A 23,833-nucleotide genomic window follows, 5' to 3' on the forward strand; every position below is an offset into this window, starting at 1 on the left:
ACCTATACTGGCTATACTAATATATACATTTATATGCATAATATATAATCGTACGTGTCCTGACTTACTTATGTGTAGAGCCTAATGCTTAATCTATGATATCTAGAGACTTGAAATTTTCATTGCATCTTCGTACCACCACGTAGGGCGTAACTAAAGGATTTTCCAACATTTCATTTTTAAAGAGGTTCTTACACATGGACTTTAAATTCATGATAGAAATCAAAGATTTATTTTTATTTAAATGGTCTCCAATTTAGGCAGAAGAGATAAAAGCATTAATCAAATTGTCCTGTTTATGTTCTCAAATAAACAAACATAGGAATTTATTTGTAAAATGATTCTTCTGTATATTTGTTGCCTATGAACTACAACTACTCAACCAATTTAACTAATATATTTGTTTGGTGTTCCGTGATATCAAAAAGGTTAAGAACACTGGTTTAAACCACTTCCGGAAATTTACTAAGAGCTATAATATCTGAACTGAGGTGCCTACTCTAAAACTGAGATACATCGATAAGGTGATTTAACGCAGTATTTTATATTAATTATTCATTTTTTCCCGGGTGAAGTCGAGACTGATCACAACTGTCATTGTTATATGCTAAGGCAAACAAACCGCCGCGTACACAAGGTTAAATTAGAAAAAAAAAATGTTTTGTGTACCTATGCACATGAAAACAAGAATGCACGTGATAGCTGCTGATTAATAGTTGATTCTACCCGTAGAATAACCAAAAATAATGTATAGGTATAGTAGGTATCTGCATAAGTACTGTGGTGATTAGATATACGGATCAGTGTTGACCAATCTTACAATTGTATGGTCCCTGTGCACGAGCGACGAGCACGACTATTTGAAAAGCCTTTGCCTCATAGATAATTAATGTTTAGTCCCTATAGTTTAATATTAGTCTCAAGTCGTGAATCGTGGCACTGATGACAAACACTGTAATATTATTATTTATAATCATTGACACTATATCAATGTAAACGTATTATAGTTATGACACATTTGTCATTTTGACATTTATAGCAAATGTAAACATGCAATTTATTATCTCATTGTTATAATGATTATTATTTCCAATATTTCCATTATATGTACATAATAAAGGTGTTATAATTTAAATCATAAAATAAATATTAAACCAATATTTAAATTTGGACAAGTAGTTTATTAGTTTTAAGTAGGTATCTATATAATGTTTGGACGAGCTGAGTAGTTGGCCAACATTTTTCGGGGAACTCCTATACGGTTATACCACTATTACCACTCCACGTCTCCACACCGTTCATCTAAACTTTAATAGTACTTATAAATATGTTATAACTCATAAACTAAAAATCAGCATTATACATTGATGTACTTAAAAAAATATTCTGTAAACGTTTGTGTCATGGATAAACTCATAAGTCATAACCATGGTTCGATATTATATAAATTATACAATGTTATATATTATGTTATTATTACAGATATCATCACTGTATTATATCGTTGTTTTTTAATTTTACTTTATATGGTAAATAAGTGGAGTAATAATAACCTCTTACCTAGGTACTAATAAGTAATAACCTATATAATATAGTAATTACTATAAATATAATTATACCACAATATTTTATAGTAAATTATTCTTTTTTCATATTTGATTATTTATAAAATTATAAGTATTTAAATTTTTTTACGAAGGTTGGCGACTGGTCGGAAAAGAAACAATATTCTAATGTCACGCGTTACTTCCAGGTACCTATATCTTTAATCTCGGTTAGTGGTTACTTTGGAAACCGCGAGCATTAAGAACTCGCACTATAGTAGATAACAAAAATGAAAAACAGTAATTTCGATAAAAATGATTTGTTCATCTCGCCATTACGCCAGCAATAATGGTCGTTGAAGCCATATTGCAAGTGTAGCATGATTGACCTACATATTTAATGGCTGTTTTACATTTTTCAGAATCCCCCTCCCCCGAAATTTTTTCTTGCGTTTTCCACTGTTAATAAAATATGTATTATTTAAAAATGAACAAAAATTAAATTGAAAAAGTGGTCCGACCGATCTCATGTACACTTTATGCTTTTTAACTTGTGTTTTATTATTTGTATTATCGCTTTACCATGTTTATATATATTATATTATATATACATCGATGATTGACTACGGAAACCAAATTACAAGTTTTTACTACCCATGTAACATAGAAGTCTAATGACAACAAATATCAGTACCCACTACCCAATCAAGTTGAGTTAAAAACAAATTATAAAAAATCATTGCGTTAACAATATTAACAACCTATAAGATGATAAAAATATTATGAAAACACGATGGCAAGAAAAGTCATTAAAACTGTTATCAATATGCAATAAATAATAATTTTAATACCTAAATAATTGCTTATTTACATATTTTCACGCATATACATATGCGAATACTAACGTTTTCCGATGATTATAATTTATAATACACGGAATTGGCGTGAGCGCTGATAATTCAATATAGCCATGTATAGAACCTCACATTTTTATCCCGAACACTAGGTTTTTATCGAGGTTTTTATCATGTATAGGTACGCATTTTTTTTCTAAACGTCATAATATATTATTTGGTGGTTTGATTATTTGTTTGAAAATTTAAGCCGGTAAAATTAAATACCCAAAATTGCATTTGAACGTATATGACTCATAAATAATAATTGCAGTCTAGAAGTCACAAGGAACGCAGGAAGCAGCAGACAGCAGTGAATGATATGGGTGTCGTGAATCGTGATGCACGTAGTCTCGCCGACTCTTGCAATCCGTGCCGCCTTCGTCTTGTATTCTTAATCCTCGGGAAACCGGTGACCTTTCGTCGGTTCAAAAATGATGAAGCTCACATTGTCACAGGCCTAACTATTCGTTTTTACGCTGCTGGAATGTCGTCGCACTGCCCACCACTATTCATCGGTGCGTACTGGTTTCATCGAAAATTAAACGCACGCCATCACGACGGACGCCAAAAATAATCGCGGTTAACAGCTAGGGTATACCTGCCGTAAACAATATGAAACGTGATCTTGAAACTCATACCGTGCTCAAGGCGACCGAAATCCATAATTATTAATTACCTATTTACGACTTTAAGTATTTACCTACTTGCGAACGGGTAACCGCGATATTACACTGGCCGCCGACATTTTTCTCCGCGTCCATCGTGCGGCGCCGTTCGATTTTCGATCAAACCATTTTCGCGTTGCCGTTTGTGACATATGTTGTGTCCATCAGCCGTTAAATCGCAACATGGTAAATTTTAGTCCAGTAGAAACAATTTTTTTTGTAAGGTTTAGTATGTTTTGATTTAAGATTTAAGAGGACGAAGTATGTAAAAATATAGTAATCTAAAAATGCACAAAACTCGCTTTAAAATTAAAATATTGTATAAAAAGTCGACGTTCATTCATGGATAATGTTTTAACTCTATTTTTGATAATAGATCAATTCAAACTTCAAAGCGCAATATTTTATGCGCTGCAGTTGATGTCATTTCGGCGAAACGAGTCTTACTTGATACATATTATACATTATTTAAATATTTTTGTGGATAGGTAATCAAATAATGATTAAAAATATTCAACAGACATGAACTCAAATGTTTAAATTAAAAATAAAACTATGCAATGCATGTCATAGTAGTATAGTACTATACTACTATTTATAATCAATGATCTATAACGCATAGCCGTGTAGGAAAAGTATAATATTATTTAAGAACCCACGTGATATTAGTATTTACCTAAAATTAATTGAGTTTTGAAATAATATTCAATTTTTTTTTGCACTGTCACTGAATTTCATTTTTTTGCTGCCAAATCTTTTATTCTTTTTAATAGTACAAGTTCGGTCACGTCACTCTCGGGTTGTTGTTCATTCCATTTAAATACATTAAAGTGAGCTATAGATGATAAAATAATCTCGAATTTCATCGTACGAACGATAAAACCGGAATCTATAAATAGAATAAATAAATTTGTTCGAAAATTGCATAGTGCGGACTGCGGATAACTGACGGGCTTATAATAATTATTGACGTGGGATAATCGCGCTCCACTTCATTATAAACGTATATTTACTAGCCTCATCATTTCCGGTCCGACGATTCGCGTCAACCATTTTCTGAGGATTTATAGTGAAGGCGAGACGTACATCAATCACCTGTGTATAATATTATTCACGGATTCTTTTTAATAAACCTAACGGTTATTGACAATTTAATGTAGTTTCACGTCAATAGGAAATAATATAATTATGTTATTAATTATGATATGAACTGTGCATTGTACAATATTGGTGAGTAAATTACATGCATCTCACACCTCTTGTGTCCTTTAATAATAAATGTATTCAAGTTCTGATTTTTGGAAAACAGGGCCTGATTAACTCATTTGGAATTTCAGGCACAGTGGCACAGTATAGCACGAGAACAGGGCCAATACGCGACTAACAGCGGTAGGTTTGCAGTAAAGCCTATAACCTTCATGCTTGCAAACCAAAACAAAAATCAGTAATGGAACTTATGGAACTAATGTTATTATAAAAATCGAGGAACACGATCTGCTGTATTTTATAGGTGCATGTCGAGTGTACCTCGTCATTGAGAAGGTCACTGTAATGGACGTATTACATTTAAATGTGTATACGACGAAGTTCGATTCTGAGCGGATTAAATACGTATAATATGTCTAAGAATATCTTATACTTTTATTATGCATTCATATTGCTATTATTAATTTATTTTTCAATTAGTACAGTGTTAGTAGTACTAAAATAGCAGTTCAATTAAATTAATCTAATTTTTCCAAAAAAAAATTGCATACTGCATAGATCTCTACTATGTATTAATGTTGTAACTTATAATATTATTTAATATAGTTTATCGATATTGACCTACTTATGTATACCGTTTATGCTGTGAACAGATATGTGGTATAAATATCATAAAGTATTAAAGATATTTTGAAAATCTCGTCGAATATAGTAAATAATGATGTACGCAGTAATGAAAAATACCTTACAAACAATATTTTTTTAAATCACAATTTACAATAGAATAAACAGGTTTTATTAATAATAATTTTGGTAGGGAGAAATAAACATATAGTTACTCTATTGATATTAATGTTTTGACAGTTTGGGACACTATTTGTCTAGGGCCTATGAATTGCACATTACGGCACTGCTTCCGTGTAATAAAAAATATGTATAATGTATGTACTTATTACGTTTCACAACTCCAATTTCCGAAAAATCAGAATTTGAACGAATGGGTATAGTTGAAGGAAAACGTGTGCGAATCACTTTCTTTATACAATTTAGGTTTGTAAAATCCGAGCTAAAGCTGACTGTGCGCGGCCGTACGAAACGTAAATAAATACAATAAAATATATTGCGTCGTTCGTGGCTGTGCCCTGCGTGAGCGACGCATATAATAGTACTATAGTGAGATATACTACAGTACACGGCTATAATAATAGTACACTCTGTCGGCCGCTTTTGGAGACGGCGCTGCAGCATCGTTTGAAATCGACGTTCAGAATGTTTCAGATTCGTAAACGCGTTCGCCGTTCAGGCGTTCTGCGTTCAGCGTTCAGACTTCAGTAGTCACTAGTCACTAGTCAGTGTCCACTGCCCACTGCTCGGTACCGAATACCGATCAGTGTATCGCATCATTTCAGGTATATACCGTAACCAGCATTTTCATTGTACCGATTTTATAATACATTATGCTGATGACGGTCGCTCATACACGGTAACACGACGCTATGCGTCCTTTGAAATTTTTGATTTTCATAGAAAATTCTATGAGCAGTATGAGCCATACCACAGAAAAACCAAAATACACAGTACTGATTACAGTGTAATAATAATGTGCAAATACTTGTTTGTATATGTATCGAATAAGGTATCCTTGGTATCTGTGGTACCCGTGATATTGGTTAAGAACTAAGAAGAGTGTTTGGTTCACTGTTATACATTTGTATACACTTTGAATTTTATCCGACAATTACCACAGAATAGATACTACTGCTAACTTTACTGGTAGATAGACACTAGACAGTATGCAATGCACTAGTAGTTGGTAATATTTAGAATCCATCAGTGACAGACCGCGGACTATGCCGACGGGAAATCGGCACAATTGCCGGTGGGCAGCGTACTGTTATTTATTTAAACTTGGAATTAATAATTCCTGGGGCATTCCTGCTTTATGACTGTAAAGAAAAATGTATTGAATAATATTGATATTGAAGACATATTGACATATTGACATTGTTAAAAATACAAGCAATCTACATTTTATTAGATAAAAACTATGTACATTTTTTTTAAATTTAGTATTAAATTCTGTTTTTATTGAGCGCAAAATGTGAGTCAATATGCTTAGTTAGTACTGATTAGAGGAAAATATGTTCAATAAAACTTCAAAATAAACATAAAAAATCCCTGTAACAATCACTAAATACCTATCTAAAATATCTCAACAACGATTGACGAAACAAATTTGAGTGCCAAATATTTTTCAATACATGTATAAATGTAATACGTGTACTCCGGTATTATCTCGTAATAATAAGAAATAATAATAATTATGTTCCACTGGTAATATACGAGTAGATTACAGACATATTGTTTGCTTAAATTTTATTTTTGAAATACACGATGTCTCTAAAACGTTATTGATAAATATTATTTTGTATGTTTTATAATATTATACTTTGTTAAACACACGTAATGTGTACGCCGTGTGCGATAACGAAATAAATACAAGGAGTGAGGACTCGTATAAAATATAAATAGTCGTAGGTATATAAATTCGGCGTCCATTAGATGGTGAAGAAGATAGATAAAGAAGTAGGCACAATATTATTACAGCGACTACGCCACTATATAGTCACTACTCACTACAGTATTGTGGCAATGGCAGTGGTCGCCGGTGGGGATATACGAACCGTAAGATATCCCTACCATTTTCGTAACACAAATTTCTGATCAATCCGTATATAGTATATAGTATATACTATACATTACAAGTCAAAAACAAAACTACTTTTTTTTTGTAGACAAACATTAATTGATGCGATAAATCAAGGCAATAATCTAATGTCGTGTAGAAGAACTATCGCATGTGACTTTGAAACTTTTTATAACAGTTGACCCGAATAGTAGAATATTCATGATTATTGAGTTTTTGACAAATTTTTGGCTTGAGTTTAAAAGTTTGGTATTATTGTTCGTAGCTCGTTATTCAAATAAGTATACAATTACTTATATTAACGCTTGCAAGTTGTAAAGTCTATAGTATATATTATTATTATACTCTACGTAGTATATTACGGTACAAGTCATTCAGCGATTATTGTAAGAATAATAATAACAATACTATACAATGCGTCAATGCGCGATAAGTATGGACTTGTGGTATTATATATTTTGTAGTAATTGTACAATGTACATTTATACATAATACATATTATTTGGTAGGTACATGCATTTAAATAAGTTAAAAGCCAAAAATCCTTGTATACAATTATAATAAAACAAGTTAAATAATTAGTTAACAAATTTCACCTTTTTACGGTACATTATTGTAATACGAACCACCATAATATTATCTAAAAAAAAACACTTATATTATGTTAATATCTATTATAGGTCTAACTTAAAATATGAGTTAGCAATTTTTTTATTCTTCAGTATTAAATTTGTATTATATATAAAATACAAAATAAAACAATTTAAAACGACTAATAGCCATATTGACGAAGCAGGGGGGCTGGCTAAGCCCTTCTAAATATAAAATAAGCACACTAATTTCCTAAAACTCACACTGTAGGTTGAAGGTCCTTATTAGTTATTATTATGAATAGAGCACCTACTTAGTACCTATAATGTACTTAATATTTTTTCATAATATATATTAATCAATAATCAAAACTATATTATAACGTGTATAATTTATGCATGAAAATATGTTCAAGCCACTTAAATTCTATTTTGTTTTGGCATAAGTTATATTTTATTGATAGATGATAAAGTTTTTATTATTTATTAAATTAATTGTGTCAAGACACCAGGTATTTTTACTATGTTAAATATGATAAAATTTAAACAATAGAATCGGCCCGAGGGCTTCAGCCAAATAATTTTATAAAGTTCCGATTAAACTATATAAAGGTATTTTAAGAGAATGTCACCGTGCTGTTAGTTTTCTCTCTCTCTATCCCACGTGTATAATACAGACAAATGCTATTTAATTAATTATCAATGTTCTAGAAATAATAATAATAATAAATTGATTCAAATTTCAAATAATTGGGTTCGGGTTTATTATAGCCATATCAAATTTTCTGATAGTTATAATATAATATCGATAATTATATATATTATATATAAACAAGATTTCAGTTAGGTTTATACAACGGCAATAACGGGGAGGGGAAGTAAAGGTCTGCACACAACTTTAATGCAAAAGTTTTAAAGATTTTTCACTACTTGGAGTTGAACTGTACTTAATTTATTATTCTATATGCTCCCTTATTCCCCTGGCTCCTTTATTAACGTGATAGCTGGCATATAAGGTATTTCAATAAAATTACACTATTGGATAAGTATACCGTCTTATTAACAATTCTTACCATAAATTATTATATTTTAATTCACAATTATTCGGTACGTAATTATTATATAATACACTACATACTAGGGATAGCCAAACGGTGGATCGCAGACGATTTCTGCAAAGTCGATCCCCCTTTGTTAGAATGTATTATTATAAATTTAGAACCCCCGCCCTAATAAATCCCAGTGACCTACACTGTCGACAATAGTTGCACGTATTTTTATGGTTCCTCGAAGGAAAAATATATATTCTCGATACTTCTTTATCGAAAAAAATTTAGCCACTCCTGTTTTATACATTTCGTTATATAATGAACAACAACATTCTACTATATAGGTTATAGATATACTTGACCGATTATGTATCTTATTGCTAAATATTAAAATAATGCCCGGCAGTACATATTATGTACACTGTACAGGGCGGCAGCACTACAGTCTACAAATATCTCAACATCGTAGCCCCTATAGGTTATAGGCCTATAACGTAGTATACCTTCTTATATAAAATATATTGCCACTTGTCACAATATAATGGATCCAACTATATACAGTACACACCGTAACCTAAAGATGAGTATTAATAGACTACATGTAGATTGTTGTGTAGGTATATAATATTAATATAATATGTACATAGTTGGGCCCGAATGTTCGACGAAATTATTAGTGCACGGATCCTGCTCTCTCACCTTTGAAAGTCGTGGTATAAGTCCAATCGTCCTCGGACACCCATCGGTACGCTACGTCGTTGTACCGGCGCAACGGGTCTTCGTTCAGTACGCTGTTGGATCGCAAGTCGGCGAACACGCCGCCGGGCACTCGGGCTGTCCCAGAGACACCTGAAAACACGGCGGAGTATATGATATATAGGTACTTATGAAGACATAGCTACTGTATTATATAGTAACACTTATTGTTATTTACTCGTCGAACGATTGATTTTTTTTTTTAAAGAAAATGTATTATTTGATTAATACAAAATGATACAAAGTATTAGAGAAATAATAAAAATGACCTACACCTTTAAGTTAAGCTTGTGGTGGTGTAGGGAGTTACACTATGCTTATAGGTATAATGTAATATTTTACAGTGTGCAGCGTGAAGTGTACCTATATTATTGCAGTATTAGTATATTCATTCTACAGGGGCGTAGAGCCAGCATAATATGCAGGAGGGGGTTAAGTATAGGTTAAACCAAGTTTTTACAGTTTTCGAATGTAAATAATACATTTATTGGGGAGGGGGGATTAAGCACCCAAACGTCCCAAACCTCTTCTGGCTACGCCACCGAGTGTATTACATTGGTCCAACGTGGAATCAAAACAGTTGTATTGTTTTCAAAAAAGACATTCGGATATTCAGATGCATACTATAAAATTGTGGATCTGAATTATATTAGGTACAGTGCAAAAATATCAATGAAAAAATCACTCAGCACGGCTGTGATTTGTGATTTCCGAAAAAACTGCCGTTCAAATAAAAAAGAAAAAAAAGTAGAAGTAGAAAATCTTTATAATCGATAAAAGAGGGATGGGGGGGCGAACGGAGTACTTAAATACGTCGAAGTTTACAATCATTAAGATCCCGTCGACTATGTATCACCACTCACTGGTATTTCTGTTAGCGAAGCGCCAGTGGGACGAGTCCAACGACCACTCGAACACCGTGCCGGAGACGGCCGACGAGCACAGGAGGAACAGCACTGCAATAATTTCTGCTGCGAGCTGCATGATTCCTGTAAGAGCGATGCCGTATCCGGTTCGCCGGCAAAAATCGTACTGAATACTGATAGTGTCAGTCGTCAGAGCTCGAGCGAGATGGTCACTCTGATCGTTCGGACTCTGTCCGCGAGTCTGTGCCGTCTCCCGTGTTTCGTACACGACACCAATGTAGGTAATCTCAAAATTATTATTATACAAACATAACGCGGTCGTATAGCGAACCAGCTTGTTATACCGCGAACACTACGACGCACGACGTTGTTTATTATTTAAGCGCGCTCAAATGCTTTGTACCTCATCGTATACTGTATAGGTATGTCGTCATGCGGCAGCTGCTTGATGAGCGTACAATATTGTAGGTATTGTTTGTATTATTATAGTCAATGTACGATTTTACGCGTATAATATTATAATAATAATGAATAATACGAACGCAAATTATTGCTTAGGGTATTATTGCTGGGTATAATATAAAAGTCTGGAACATTACGACATAAAACACGACGGCAACGGCGTGGTTCGTAAACTATTAATTGTTGCTAGAATAATATAGTGTTCTGTACGTCCGTCCGGCAATGTGTTAATAATATTGTAGCGTTCCATCCGGTACCTGTACATATTATACAATATTGTAATTTAAAAAATATTATACAACTATAATTATTATTGTATATTATTACTATACGATCGTCGCGTTGTTATTATTGTATATTATTATTATTATTATTATTAGCAGTATACACTATACAGCGTTTGCGTACGTGCCGCCGTACCACGCATGCTCCCCGGTCGGAACGCGACCCCTCCACCCCCCGCCGAACAACACCACCTCCGCCCCGGCTGACGACCGAACGCGAACCGTCCAGCGCCACCGACTGGCAGTCGAAGTTTGACTGCTTTGGCTTGCGGACGTGCGTTCATCGTTCGTACGACTACGCCCCCCAATCGATAACGACACCGTTCGTTTTCGTGTGCCGATTCGAACGTTAACCGTTCGCGTCACAATACCTCATCCGTTTCCAGTCGATTCCTACGATCCACGGCCGTCCCGAGAGACCTAGGAGACGCGCGACCAGGACGACGAAAACAACAACAACAACAAATAACAATGGAAGACGACCAAAATGGCGTCGCCACCGCAGTCGTCGGGCGGCCGCCGAACAGCGAAACCTGCGGAATGATCGTCAACCACGGCGGCGGCGGCGAGGAGGGCCCGACGGCGACGGCTGCGGCGGCGGCTGCAGCGCCTCCGACACCAGCGCTCCCAGCGGCGGCGGCAACAGCGTTTGGAGCCCCGGCGCGCCCAGCGCCACGGTACGGCGCCCATCTCAACTGCAACAATAACAATTCGGTCATCAAAGGGCAGCTAAAGGTACGCGCCGTCTATGTAACTAACCCCTAACCGACTTTTCCCCGCGCTTAACATCCTCCGTTTCGTTTTTCCGATTTTCTTTGTTCCCTCCCGGTAGTGCTCGACGACGAAAAGTAAACGTCACGAGGAATATGTCGGCGGACGTGACGTGTATTCGTACGATTGAGCAATTATTTGTTTACAAATTTACAATATTGATTTTCACGAGTAAATCTTGTCGGCCATCAAAGCACTTTTCTTTTTTTACGAACTCACGCCACGGGCGTATCGGTTCCCAACCGTCGCACAATAATATGATAATATGTTATTATTTATATTTGGCGTACCTACGTTTAATGAGAGTGCTGTCAGTGTGGAATGAAATAGTAAAATACACTAACGAGTGTGCCAAGGACGACCACTATTATAGACCGATTATAAAACATGTTTTTTCACTTCAATTATCTTTGTTGTTGGTGGTGGTTTACAATTCCAGTGCTTTATGGCTTAAAAGTATTGCGACGAATTTAACTACATGTCTAGTTGATTTGAGAAAACTCGTTTGCGCACGGTACATATTTCGGGTATTTTCCGATTTACTTAAAAAAAAGTTTTTGTACCTACATTTTTATTTACCTATGCTCAATTTGAGATAATCGTGTGTTGGACTAGATCATTTATTTGCTGTGTGGGAGGGGGGAGTTTTAAAAATAACATCCAAGACTTCATCCAATCTCTTCATCATAATACTATAAGAAACAAACTATGTTTAAAAAATACCGTTTGGTTGCTGAATATCATATTTTATCTCATACTTGGCACTCAACAAAAATATACTACTTACCTACCTCAACATAAGATGATCATGATTGTAGTATTGTTTATTTAAATTTCAATAACTTTCAAAGTATAATCTGTAAACACTGTATGCTCATGTTGCTACATTATAGAGAATTATTACATTATGTACAGAATTAAAATATTTTTTATTATATTTACTGTTCCTAAAATGTACATAATATCCTCATTCCATTCAAAATGTAGAACAGTTATGTGTATTATATACCAGTTATGTGTTATATTGAACTATATCCACCCTGAATGTTCATATTGATAGATAATTTCTTTTTTTAATAGTTAGTGCTAAGTTTTTTTTTTTATCATAATGAAACTAATAAAATATTTTATAGGGTCCCGGTAATGTAGATCACAGAAACAGACGTACGCGTCGTGGTAAGCGTAAAAGCAGGAAGCAAACACCATACATGAGGGATGGGATGTTATATCGAGACAAGGCTGTGGCTCCTAACAACACTAATCAATTCTTAATGGATGATCATAATGATGGACCAGACATAGATAAAAAACTGTTTGCACGGTACAGCAATGAAAATGGACGTACAAGAAATTCAAGTTATACCAGTGTTGAATCAGAAGGCGAACAGATGTATTCTTCATCGGATGATGATGGTACTTCTATACAAAAAGAATTTATTGATACCTATAGACTTATTCAAGAAGAAGAATTGGCGGGGTTGACTCAAAGCGAACTCGTTCAACGAGTGATTGAGCTTGAGGAAAAAAACCAAATGCTAGAGTCTAATAAGAGGTAAAAAACAAAAATTGCATGTGAAATAATACCTAATTATATTAAATTTAATATCACTAATTAAAATTTAGTTATTAATAGTTTAAAATCACCAATTAACTATAATAACATTAAAGTATTATTTTATGTCACATACATTTTTTACAGGTTTTTTTTTATAAAAAATATTTTAAGTTACTAATAAATAGGAAAACATACAGGAAAAATAACTAATTAAGTTAATATTTTTATTTAATATAGGTTTAAAAAAAATACAGTTACATTAAATGGCATACCTAAAGAAGAAGATGAAGATAACTCTATTGATTTAGAAGAATATAGATCACTGCAAGTACAGAATAGAGAATTGATATCGCAAAACAAAGTGCTGCAAGCTGAAATTGAAACTCTCAAACAAATACAAAGCAAGACGAGGAATAATGATTCAGATAGCTCTGTAGATAGTGAAAGTTCATCAGACTCCAGTAGCTCTTCCAGTTCATCAGATGAACAAGCAATAGAAATGAAGTTCTTATTACGGAGTAGTGGAAGAGATGATTGATCAGTCAAGTACCAAAATGTAAATGCTTTTTCCTTGTAAATATAAGTATAAATATATATATATTTTTTTTTTAAGAACAGCTTCTGATAATATTTGTTATTAATATTAAGTTTTACTCATTCTCCAACAAATAACCAGATGGTTATTTTTAGGAACTCATTGTATTTTAATTTACCGGTATGTTACATAATATATATTTTTTATTTTGTGTAATTCCGGTAATGATCTCGAGTATTATAACTAATTTATGCTGAATATTTTGGTTTTACTATTATAAATCATCAGAATCGTAAACCCTTTTGAATTTATTATATATGTAACATTTTTTTTTAAATATATAATTCCAAAAAAATGATCTTTAACAATAATCGATTTTTACCTATTAAAAACTTTATAAAATGTTAAATCTCAAAACATCCCATGTTTTGTACAGGTATGGCGATGTATGTGTTGTATTTTTTTTTTAAATGTAAAGATTAAAATAAAAAAATTTCTAGAACTGTTAAAACACAAGTAGTTAAAATTTCACTGGGTTTTATTTTATTTAGGAATTTACACATTTGTATTGAAACTAGCATTAGCAATGCTAGTCCAATCTTGGATACTACTTGTAACCAAATATTATCTTGGTTTTATAAAATATATGCTATTTGTAAATTAAAAATACATAAATATATACTTAAAATATCATTTTGAATAAAACAAATAAAAAATCATTAAATTGGCACAGAAAAAATAAATAAGTTACTGTTAGGACATAAAATCAGGAGTTGCAATTTTAAAACCACTTATAAAATTGGCAAAAAGTTTGAAATAAATATTAATGTTTTGGAGTGTCTACCATTAGATACCAAAATTTGCACAACATATCGTCTTTGAACTGCTGTTCTTTAATGGTATCTTCTTTATTAACCATTAAAATAAAACAAGCTTCTAAATAATGCCTTGTTTTAAAATAGCTTCTAGTCAGTAGTTCTAATAATTCTGTCATCTCCAAAGTAGTATCTATAAATAAATAAATAACATATTGATAAATCAATTTAATTTGCTTACGCTTCTTACATTAAATAAAACACACTTGTACGGCGATAATCTAAAAGTCAATAGTACCCAAGCGAATTATTAAACAAAATTTAGGCATGTTATCTCATAAAGTAAGTAAACAAATCCTAACAGAAAAAAAAAATACAGACAATTCTCACTAATTGTTCCTCAAATAACATGTTGGGTATGCATGTACACAATATAATATATGAAAAGGGTGTACTGCCAGTATATTTCTGTGATAATCTATTGTACAGGATTTTGACATTGGTTTATACATTTTATTATTCTTGGTATATTAAAACTAAAAACTACACTGCAATTCATCAATCCTAATTAAATATCAGTTTTAAATTGAAATATATTTAATAATGGCGGCTGATTTGATAGGCTTTGTAGAATTTATTACAATATAAACATTTTAAAAAGTTTTTGATACAAATATATTACATAGCATATAAAATATGTATATTAATATATTTCAAAATAAAAATTCATATAATAAATGTTACTAACAAAAATGTATGTACAATTTGTATGATCTGATATATTATGTTTCAGAATGTTCCATATGAACTGTGAAGTTTGGCAGTGATCACTCTAATATGGAATTTAGTGATAACTTGTACCTAACGTATAACCACCAGGTAATTCATTTGTGAAGTACCTAAGTAATGCTGTAGTAGTATTATGTGATAAATATTTAGCACTACATTACATACTATAATATCTAAATTAACTGGGTATTATATTTTGTATAAAAATACAACTCATTCAATCAAAGAAGGTAGAAATATATTAACTATTCTCCATACAAATTTGTGATAACATTACGATTATTGCTGATGAAAGCAGGCATTAAAATCCCTAGGCGTTTGTACGAATATTTTCTAATTATTATTGTTTTAAATTAATTTAATTTAGAATTGCAAAATATTTAACTCATTGTTCAGTTTTTATGAATTAAATATTAGGTTATATAAAAATAAAAATGGTTTTAATAGTTGCTCCACAAAATATTAAAATACAATTTTACAATTCTTATTATATTTTATGAATATTCACTTACTAGTAACCACTAAATTAAAAAAGCAGTTAAATTTCATTATGAAACTGTAATATACTGAACATGGACCCTGACAATAAAAAAAACCTAATTTTTTTTTTTAGATTAAACATCTGCAAAAACACGACAGCAACTGGTGTAGTATTGACGTCAGAAACAAATTGTTTGCAAAACAAACAACATAGTAGGTAAAGAGACAAATTGTTCTATTAATAGGAAATAGTAAATTGTTCTGCTAAAATACAATATAAAAATAATTCTCAATTAGTAGTTTTAATAAATTAAAAAAAAAAAAAAAACATAAAATGTATATAATTAGTTGAGTATAATATGATGAATTTTTGAAGTAGTTTCAAATCATATAGTAATTATAATTTATTTAGCATATATAAATGAATACATTTTCCTAATTAATTTGCAACATGTAGTCATTTTTATTGCAATGTTTGCAACATTTCTAAATAGTAATATGTACCATTCTTTAAAAATAATAATTTGCAAGAAAAAATAGATTGATGTATTCAATTTTTTGCAACTTTCACTATTGGTTATACATCTGTGGTAAAAAATAAAATATGTGTGACACATGAAGTATGTACAGAAAATTGCAGACAAACAAGTTAGGAAGGCTCTCCTCAGTGCTAAATTACTGGTTTCAAAATGTATTTTTTTAAACAACACAATAAACTATAATTCCATGAACACACATTAAGTACATCAATATTGGCTAGTATGAATCTTTATCAAATGCCAAATATTGATATTTTTTTAATACTGGATAGTATAAATTTACTTTGATTGGAACCATTGTAAAATCTTAACACAAACAATCATAACTATGTCCAGTACATACTGGCTGACGGAAAACAATGGAGATATAAGGTGTTATAATGTTCTAAACACATGTTTAGAAAAGTAAAATAGAATTAAAATAACTTTCAAATAAGTTCAAAATAAAAATGTAACCTTTCCAATTTATATAATCCCATACACATTTCTAACAAGCATTTGTATCATAAACTTTAATATAATTATAAACAACAATATCAAACAATACAATTGAAGGTTGAATATGTAACCTACTATTTAACTAATCAAATTTTATAATTTATCACAGGTCTATGGACTATGGAGTGAGGTGTCAAACTAATGTGTCACGAGGCAAAAAATTGAATTGCTGTTTCAGAACTTTTTCCAAAAGCCCAAATGTGTGGTCAAGTATCACCAGGATTCACTATTACAGAATACATAACTATTATCTACAGATAAATACATTTTATTTGTTGATAATTATTTCTCAACCATACATCTGGATTATAAAAAAAAATATGTTTAAATTTCAACAGCTAGTATTTTAAATGAACAAGGTGACGAAATTTGAATTCAATTGTTATTTACTTTTAAATCATATTATTTATCATGTTATATTGTTATAACTTAAAAAATATCTCATACTGAGTGAATCAAATAGAAAATAAAATCATTTTTTGTTGGATATTAAATCACATTTATAATACTTCCTCCACCACTTATAAAAACAAAATAGTGTGAACAAAGTGAGGTATAGCAAAAAAGGCATTATTAAGGTCATGTAAACTGTAAACATTTACTTTATTACTATATAAGATTTGTTAAATGTTGATCTTTTAAAAATTGAAATCTATTTTTTTTTGAATACCCTACAAAATTTCCATGTAATTTAGATTCCAATATCCAATTGCTTTTTGATTCCTAAGGTGCAATACTTTTGCAGTTTTTATTTAATTCATTCCATAAAACTACTTACATAATTACTTACTTAACAACCAGAAAATAATTATATATTAAAATTAAGGTTGACTTACTATATAGCGACAAATCATACATCTTTGGATTAGTGCTCATCTTTTGTAAAAGGATTTTCCATGATTCTAAAGTCTCTGTAATATCTTTAAAAACAGATGTATTTTGATCAGATAGTATGCATTTCAATAAAACCAATATTTGCATTGCCTGGATTGAGTAATAATAGTAATTAATATTTGATGTTAAAAAATTAAATTAAAAATTGCGATTGATAATATTTATTTATTTACTTAAAATATGAAAAAAATAATATTTTACCATTAAATAGTCATCCCGAATAGTAAGATAAATTCTTTCTGTTTCTGTCACAGATTGTCCAAATCCCATTATTTTATTACAAGTATCTAACACACCTAAATCCACTTTCTCCATATAGTGTTTGTAATATAGCCACATATGAAAGTAAATTTGTTGTATTTCAGATCGTAGCTCTGTTGAATGTTCAGTTATTAAACAAAGTTTCCATTTTGAATCTTTTATAGGTGCTTTCATTATCCTAAAATAATTACACATCTTAATAATATAGATTCATAGACATGTTTAGAAGAATGTATAGTATTTTATACAATTGAAACTAAAACAGCAGAATAAGGTTGCTTAATTGAACATTTAACTAAATACTTAAGTTAATATAACAGAATAATTAATATGTTAATATAAAATAATATTTACTCAAAACATATTTTGTAAAACGGTAAAATTTCTGAAGAGCATTTGTTTACTGTAAATTTCTTAAGTGAAAGTTCTTGGATTGAATCAGGTTTCTTTTGAATAACTTTCGGACAGAGCTTTAAAATAACACATTTTTGTTTATTTTTAAATATATTAATATTTTAAGAAGTATTGTTTCTTTTAATCTATAAATGCATTAGAAGAATTATAGATTGATAACATAACAAAAACATGGCTTAATTACTATTATAATATTAATGATTTCAACTAATAAAAATGACTATTTTTATAATATACACTAGTTGTACAAAAACATGACATATTTAGTAAGGATATAATTAGTTTTAAGATTAAGTAAAACACAAAAACTATAGAAATAATGTTATTATTAGATACATAAGTAAGTATTTTGAGGTATATACAGGCACAGATTGGACTGGTAAGGATACTAGTAACTTTCCCAGTAGAATGGCTTCATGTAGTGTATCAACTTTAAAGTACATTAATAACAGGTTAAGGGGCAAACTTGAGACTAGACAATCGCAACAGCTGGGAAGATTCGTGTTGTCACTTCAGAGCAATCAATATCTATGGAAATATTTCGTTTTTAAGTTATAGCTTGTTGAAGCACTCGGTTTTTTCTTTTTTTTTACATGCGAAAGCTGTGATGTATTGTATATTAATATTTGTATGTGTGAGTTGAAGTATGACAAGTAATAGCTTCCTCCTACACCTTCCATTTCTGGTACCAAGACTCTAGGTCCTAGTGGCATCTTAGAGACTTCTAGGTTAAAGGTGTAGGCCCCAACCTCTCCAGAGATGGAAAATAGGAAAGGAAATAGTTATTTTGAAAGTAGTTTGACAAATCCGAGCAACAAATTTTGATTTCTGATTGTACCAATATTCTTGAGTAAATTAAATATGTCAACATAAATGATCTACCAATTAAGTTACTTTTACCAGAACATGTGGTTAAAAACAATGTGGCTAACATAAATCCTTCGAGCTTTTTGTGATTGCCTCATACCTTAGGAATTAGTGTTAATTTCCATTAAAAGATATCTGCATTTCAATATTGACACAAGTGAGATCATCAATAAAGCAACAAATAGCTCAAAAAAAAAATATCAACCAAGAAACTAGTGCACTAGTGTATTATTTAGTTTTTTTTTATTAGCATTTATAAAAAATTTGGCTCAAAAGAATTAATAAGTTATACATACATTTGTAAACCTAACTAAATTTACCAGGCCAAATTAATATCCTGATTCATCCCTGGGTACGCAGTGTTTCATCCTAAAATTGTCATAATGTTAAATATAAATGTTTTATTGGTAAAATTGGGAATTTTCTCCCGTGAAATTCATAGATTTTTAGTACAAAATAAATTTGTTTATGTTTGGGTTTTGAAATACATTCATTATAAGGATAAGGATAAATTGTAATTTTATGAATGAAAAAAAATCTAGCTTTTTTATAACCTGAATCATTTAATTCTCACATATTTTTAGTGAATTTATGTACTTCTTTATTTTTAACTAGTAATAATTAATACAATAACAATAATCCTTTTTATTGTATCAATGAGATGATCGAATAACATTAATATGAGTACCTATAGTAACTGCTCCCCCAAAAATAGCTGATATACTTAAATATAAAAGACAGTTATAATCTACATTTAAAATTATGAATGTTTATTAACAGATAAAATTATCATTAATCACATTCAGAATTAAACATAAAGCTTGACATAAAATAAATGAGTCAAATTAATATATTTACCAGAGTTTCTTTCTTATCTAAGAAATTACTTAGTACAATAGTCTCATTGCTCATCATCATTAATTGCTCATAATAAGATATTTGTTCTTCATTTGGAAGCTCAAATTCAGGACCTAAAAAACGATACATTAACTTTAGTTCACAAAATAAATGATAACTCAAAGAAATTATTTTTTAAAAATCACAAAAATTAAGTATTAAATCATACATCTAGAATAACCTTAATAAATTTCATTGGAAAAGAAAAATGACTAAATATGGCTTTCATATGTAACTGAAAGTATTCAAGCAGTATTTCCAACCAAAATGCTCTTCAAAAATTATTTTTTCCCCTTAAATATTAGTCATTAATAATCTTAAATTGTTTTTTTTTTAAAGAACAGTGAATTTGTAAAATTGTAAATTTCTCAAATGCTTTTGAGTGACTTTTTGTAAAATATAAAGATGATACAAAAATACAAAATGTATGGTTCATGGTTTCATACATATAAATAATAATTGTAGTAACTTACCATTTATAGGATAGCTTATGTTGAGAACATTTCTTCGTGGATCATACACTTCAGATTGCATACACAAGTAAGGATTTTTATCACTGCGTAACTCAACTCCTCTAAATTGTAGACATAAAAGAAAAAACTTAAAAATAAAATATTTAATTGATTTTAAAAAAAAAAAAAGAATATATAATGATATTTATCCATGGACACTGCACATAAATTTAAAATGTAAATGGCACCTTAATTACTGTAGGTATATAAACTTATTTTACTTATTAAAACATAATCCATATTTTTGATAATTTACTGCTGTTCTCCTAAAAGCACTAAAACTTCAATTAAACAATTATCTTCATTTATAATTTTTAAATTTTTTTCTTTCCCATACCTATATATAATATTATTAGGTTATACCTGGTAAATTTAACATCTATATTACTAGGGGTAAATGAAACCTAGGTAGAAATTTCACATGTGGTGGGTAGTAATAACAAATAAGTAATTTATTTTCTTATGTGTAACTAATAACAAACTGAAATCAAAGAATATTTGAAAATATTGTCTTTATGACTTATTTAGCCATCTTTGTTTTAAAATTCCGAAAAATCAGAATTTTAAATCATTATTAAATGAAAAATGGGGGTGAGGAGCTAGCTCTGTATACATATTTTATATGAAATAATAGTGTTAAATAAACACAAACCACGCAGATTAAAATCTCATAAGAAAATGCTGAGTTTTAGAGTTTACATGGACACCCTTGGATATGTAGGTGCTAAGTAAAGCATGCATGATTGGCATAAACTAATTGTTAAAAACACAGTTTTGGTGCATCACACGAGAAATACGTGATAAATGTCAAATTCCAAGTGTGTCCAAAATTGCTAACATCTAAGGGGCCTATTGCCTGAATGACAAAATACATTACAATACAACTTTACATATAAATTAAAAAATATTCAATTTTCATGAGCCTAAACAAAATACATGTGTGAGCCACTCAAAAGCCGCCTATAGGGATGGAAATATGAAGCTACCAACCCTTCTTGAGTCTTAAGGAATATATTGATACAATTTTTAATGAAAAAGGTTCAGTATTTTTGAGTCTGTGGCGAGAAATATCAATTTATTTAAAAGTACCTGTACCGTTAATATTTTAAAACACTATTTCAATTTATAATTCTGTTGCTCCAAGCACATACTCTTAGGCTACTAAAAACAAACTGAAAACCACCGTAACCATTTTAGCAAAACCTCTGCAGACCAGACCTCTCTCAAACTCTGTCATTCATTGATGAACTCAAAGCACTAATGACTCCCCTCATCTCTTCTTACCAAAATCATTAACAAACTCATTACCTCCAACAATTAATTACTCAATAATAATCATTATGTTAAACAAAAAACGAATTTATCATTTTTGAAGAAGTGTCATTGGATGCCCTCTTCTTTCATTTCTCCACGCCTAGTATATTATATAAAATACCATATTTACTTATTGTATACAGATTGTAAATGTTTCATTTCTCCAATAAAGAAAAAAATGTATCTTATATTGGTTAGTGCTGAACTAATACAACATTTAACTGTCTAACAATTTAAATAGGTAAATTTTCTATTAAGTAAAAGTAACATACTATTTTGAAGTTGGAAATTATTTCTAGAAGCAATTAATGAAGCAACCTATTTCTAGTGGATAACTGATAATATAATATAAATACAATTATAACTCATAACCACTAATAAATTCGAATATCATACCTAAAACATAATTTTAAGTTTTTAATTAGGTATTAAACACATTTCTCAATTAAACAGTTAGGTAGCCAAGAAGAAGTGGGTACCTATCTGGAATTTTACAAGGCACCTGCCTACTAAGAAAAATATAACGAAATAAATAGGTAAATAAAGTGAGTACCGTGAATACGCATAAGCTGGTAGTCCTTCTCTTAAATTTTTTTTCCTCCCGTCCCGGTCGAATTGTGGTTTGTAATTTGCGTACATTTTCTAGAATTCCGCAGACATAAAATGACATATTAAAATACAATGTATGTTAACATAGAAAATAAATACTATACGCTGAAGAAATTCACTCACGAAAACTGAAGTAGTCGTTGTCGTTGACGACGTACCAAGGTAAAACGTGTGTGCCAAACCTACACACAGACTAATGGAATTATTGTAAAACGTTTGACGCGGTGACTTTATGTTTTTATAATCTTAATAAAAATCACCGTAAGCCCTGGTCTCGGAACTCGGAGGAGACGCGAACGTCGCGCCGTGGAACTGTGGTCGTAACTCGCGTGTGGACACGTGTGGATGATGTAGGAATCGGTCATTAGTGTTGGCGCGCGTTCGAGCGTTATCGCGTTGGACTCCGCATTTAACGTTCGACACGAAAATAGCTACGCATTACAATGCCGTATCTATTATCTTGATTGGAGGAGTACCTAGTACAGTAGTACCTGGTAAAGTAGGTAGATTAAGCACAGATTGACCATTATGAAGTATCGTGTTTCAGCAGCGGCTATTTAACGGCGTGCAAGTATATTATTTATATTTAATTAAATCGTATGCAATTATTACATCGAATTCTCTCATGGATTTTCTCACAACTCATAATGATCAGTTTTACCAATTGATTTCTAAGATACACGAAATTCCTATTTACGTCCAAATAATTTAATTTGAAACATATGGGTATAATATTGGTTATGCATAAACACAGTATTTTAAGCTATCTCTAGGATAATAACTGTACACCAGGGCCCGCTGCGAAATAATAAAATACGTTTATAGTCTTTAGTGGAGTAGAGCCAGTGCCCAGATTCCAGAAGAGGATTCGTCAGTTCGTCACCTCCATGGTTATTTACTACTTGATTATAGGATCTTGACTATGAGAGTGGTATTACTTCAAAATAAATTTAATAAATTTAATCATCAATCAGATTTTAAGATAGACCGTGGATCATTGCATGTCTAATGACACTAGTGTAAAGGTACGGTTTCCCTGCAACGTCAGACGCGAGAAC

At 31.0% G+C, this 23,833-nt stretch overlaps 3 protein-coding genes across 4 annotated transcripts in view; 1 reads left to right on the forward strand and 2 right to left on the reverse strand.

The window, feature by feature from the left end:
* The window catches only part of LOC111032603 (beta-mannosidase), a 27,221-nt gene extending 16,206 nt beyond the window's left edge, over positions 1 to 11,015 (reverse strand). The window contains exons 1-2 of the mRNA XM_022312995.1: positions 10,277 to 11,015; positions 9,357 to 9,506 (exon numbers count right to left, since the gene is read on the reverse strand). Coding sequence (XP_022168687.1) covers positions 9,357 to 9,506; positions 10,277 to 10,397 — 271 coding nt within the window. The 5' untranslated portion in view covers positions 10,398 to 11,015. The remainder of the gene's footprint in view (positions 1 to 9,356; positions 9,507 to 10,276) is intronic.
* Positions 11,016 to 11,245: 230 nt separating this feature from the next.
* LOC111032605 (protein HEXIM1-like) lies at positions 11,246 to 16,172 on the forward strand. Of its 2 annotated transcripts, XR_002604319.1 has the most exons (5): positions 11,246 to 11,760; positions 12,930 to 13,348; positions 13,589 to 13,907; positions 15,495 to 15,580; positions 16,104 to 16,172. XR_002604319.1 is itself a non-coding variant. In XM_022312997.1 (3 exons), the coding sequence occupies exons 1-3, from the start codon at positions 11,497 to 11,499 to the stop codon at positions 13,887 to 13,889; spliced, it is 984 nt and encodes a 327-aa protein (XP_022168689.1). In that variant the 5' UTR covers positions 11,246 to 11,496; the 3' UTR covers positions 13,890 to 13,963. The 2 variants fall into 2 exon arrangements, 1 of the variants encoding a protein (XP_022168689.1); XM_022312997.1 differs by lacking the exons at positions 15,495 to 15,580; positions 16,104 to 16,172 and having other exon boundaries at positions 13,589 to 13,963.
* On the reverse strand, positions 14,407 to 23,767 carry LOC111032604. Its single transcript, XM_022312996.1, has 8 exons — positions 22,899 to 23,767; positions 22,720 to 22,808; positions 20,814 to 20,914; positions 20,302 to 20,414; positions 18,517 to 18,632; positions 18,103 to 18,340; positions 17,844 to 17,991; positions 14,407 to 14,894 (listed from the first exon to the last, which is right to left on the reverse strand). The coding sequence occupies exons 2-8, from the start codon at positions 22,803 to 22,805 to the stop codon at positions 14,710 to 14,712; spliced, it is 987 nt and encodes a 328-aa protein (XP_022168688.1). The 5' UTR covers positions 22,806 to 22,808; positions 22,899 to 23,767; the 3' UTR covers positions 14,407 to 14,709.
* Positions 23,768 to 23,833: the final 66 nt, after the last annotated feature.

Source organism: Myzus persicae, unplaced genomic scaffold (genome assembly GCF_001856785.1).
Source record: "Myzus persicae strain clone G006 unplaced genomic scaffold, MPER_G0061.0, whole genome shotgun sequence".
Classification (NCBI taxonomy): Eukaryota; Metazoa; Arthropoda; class Insecta; order Hemiptera; family Aphididae; genus Myzus; species Myzus persicae.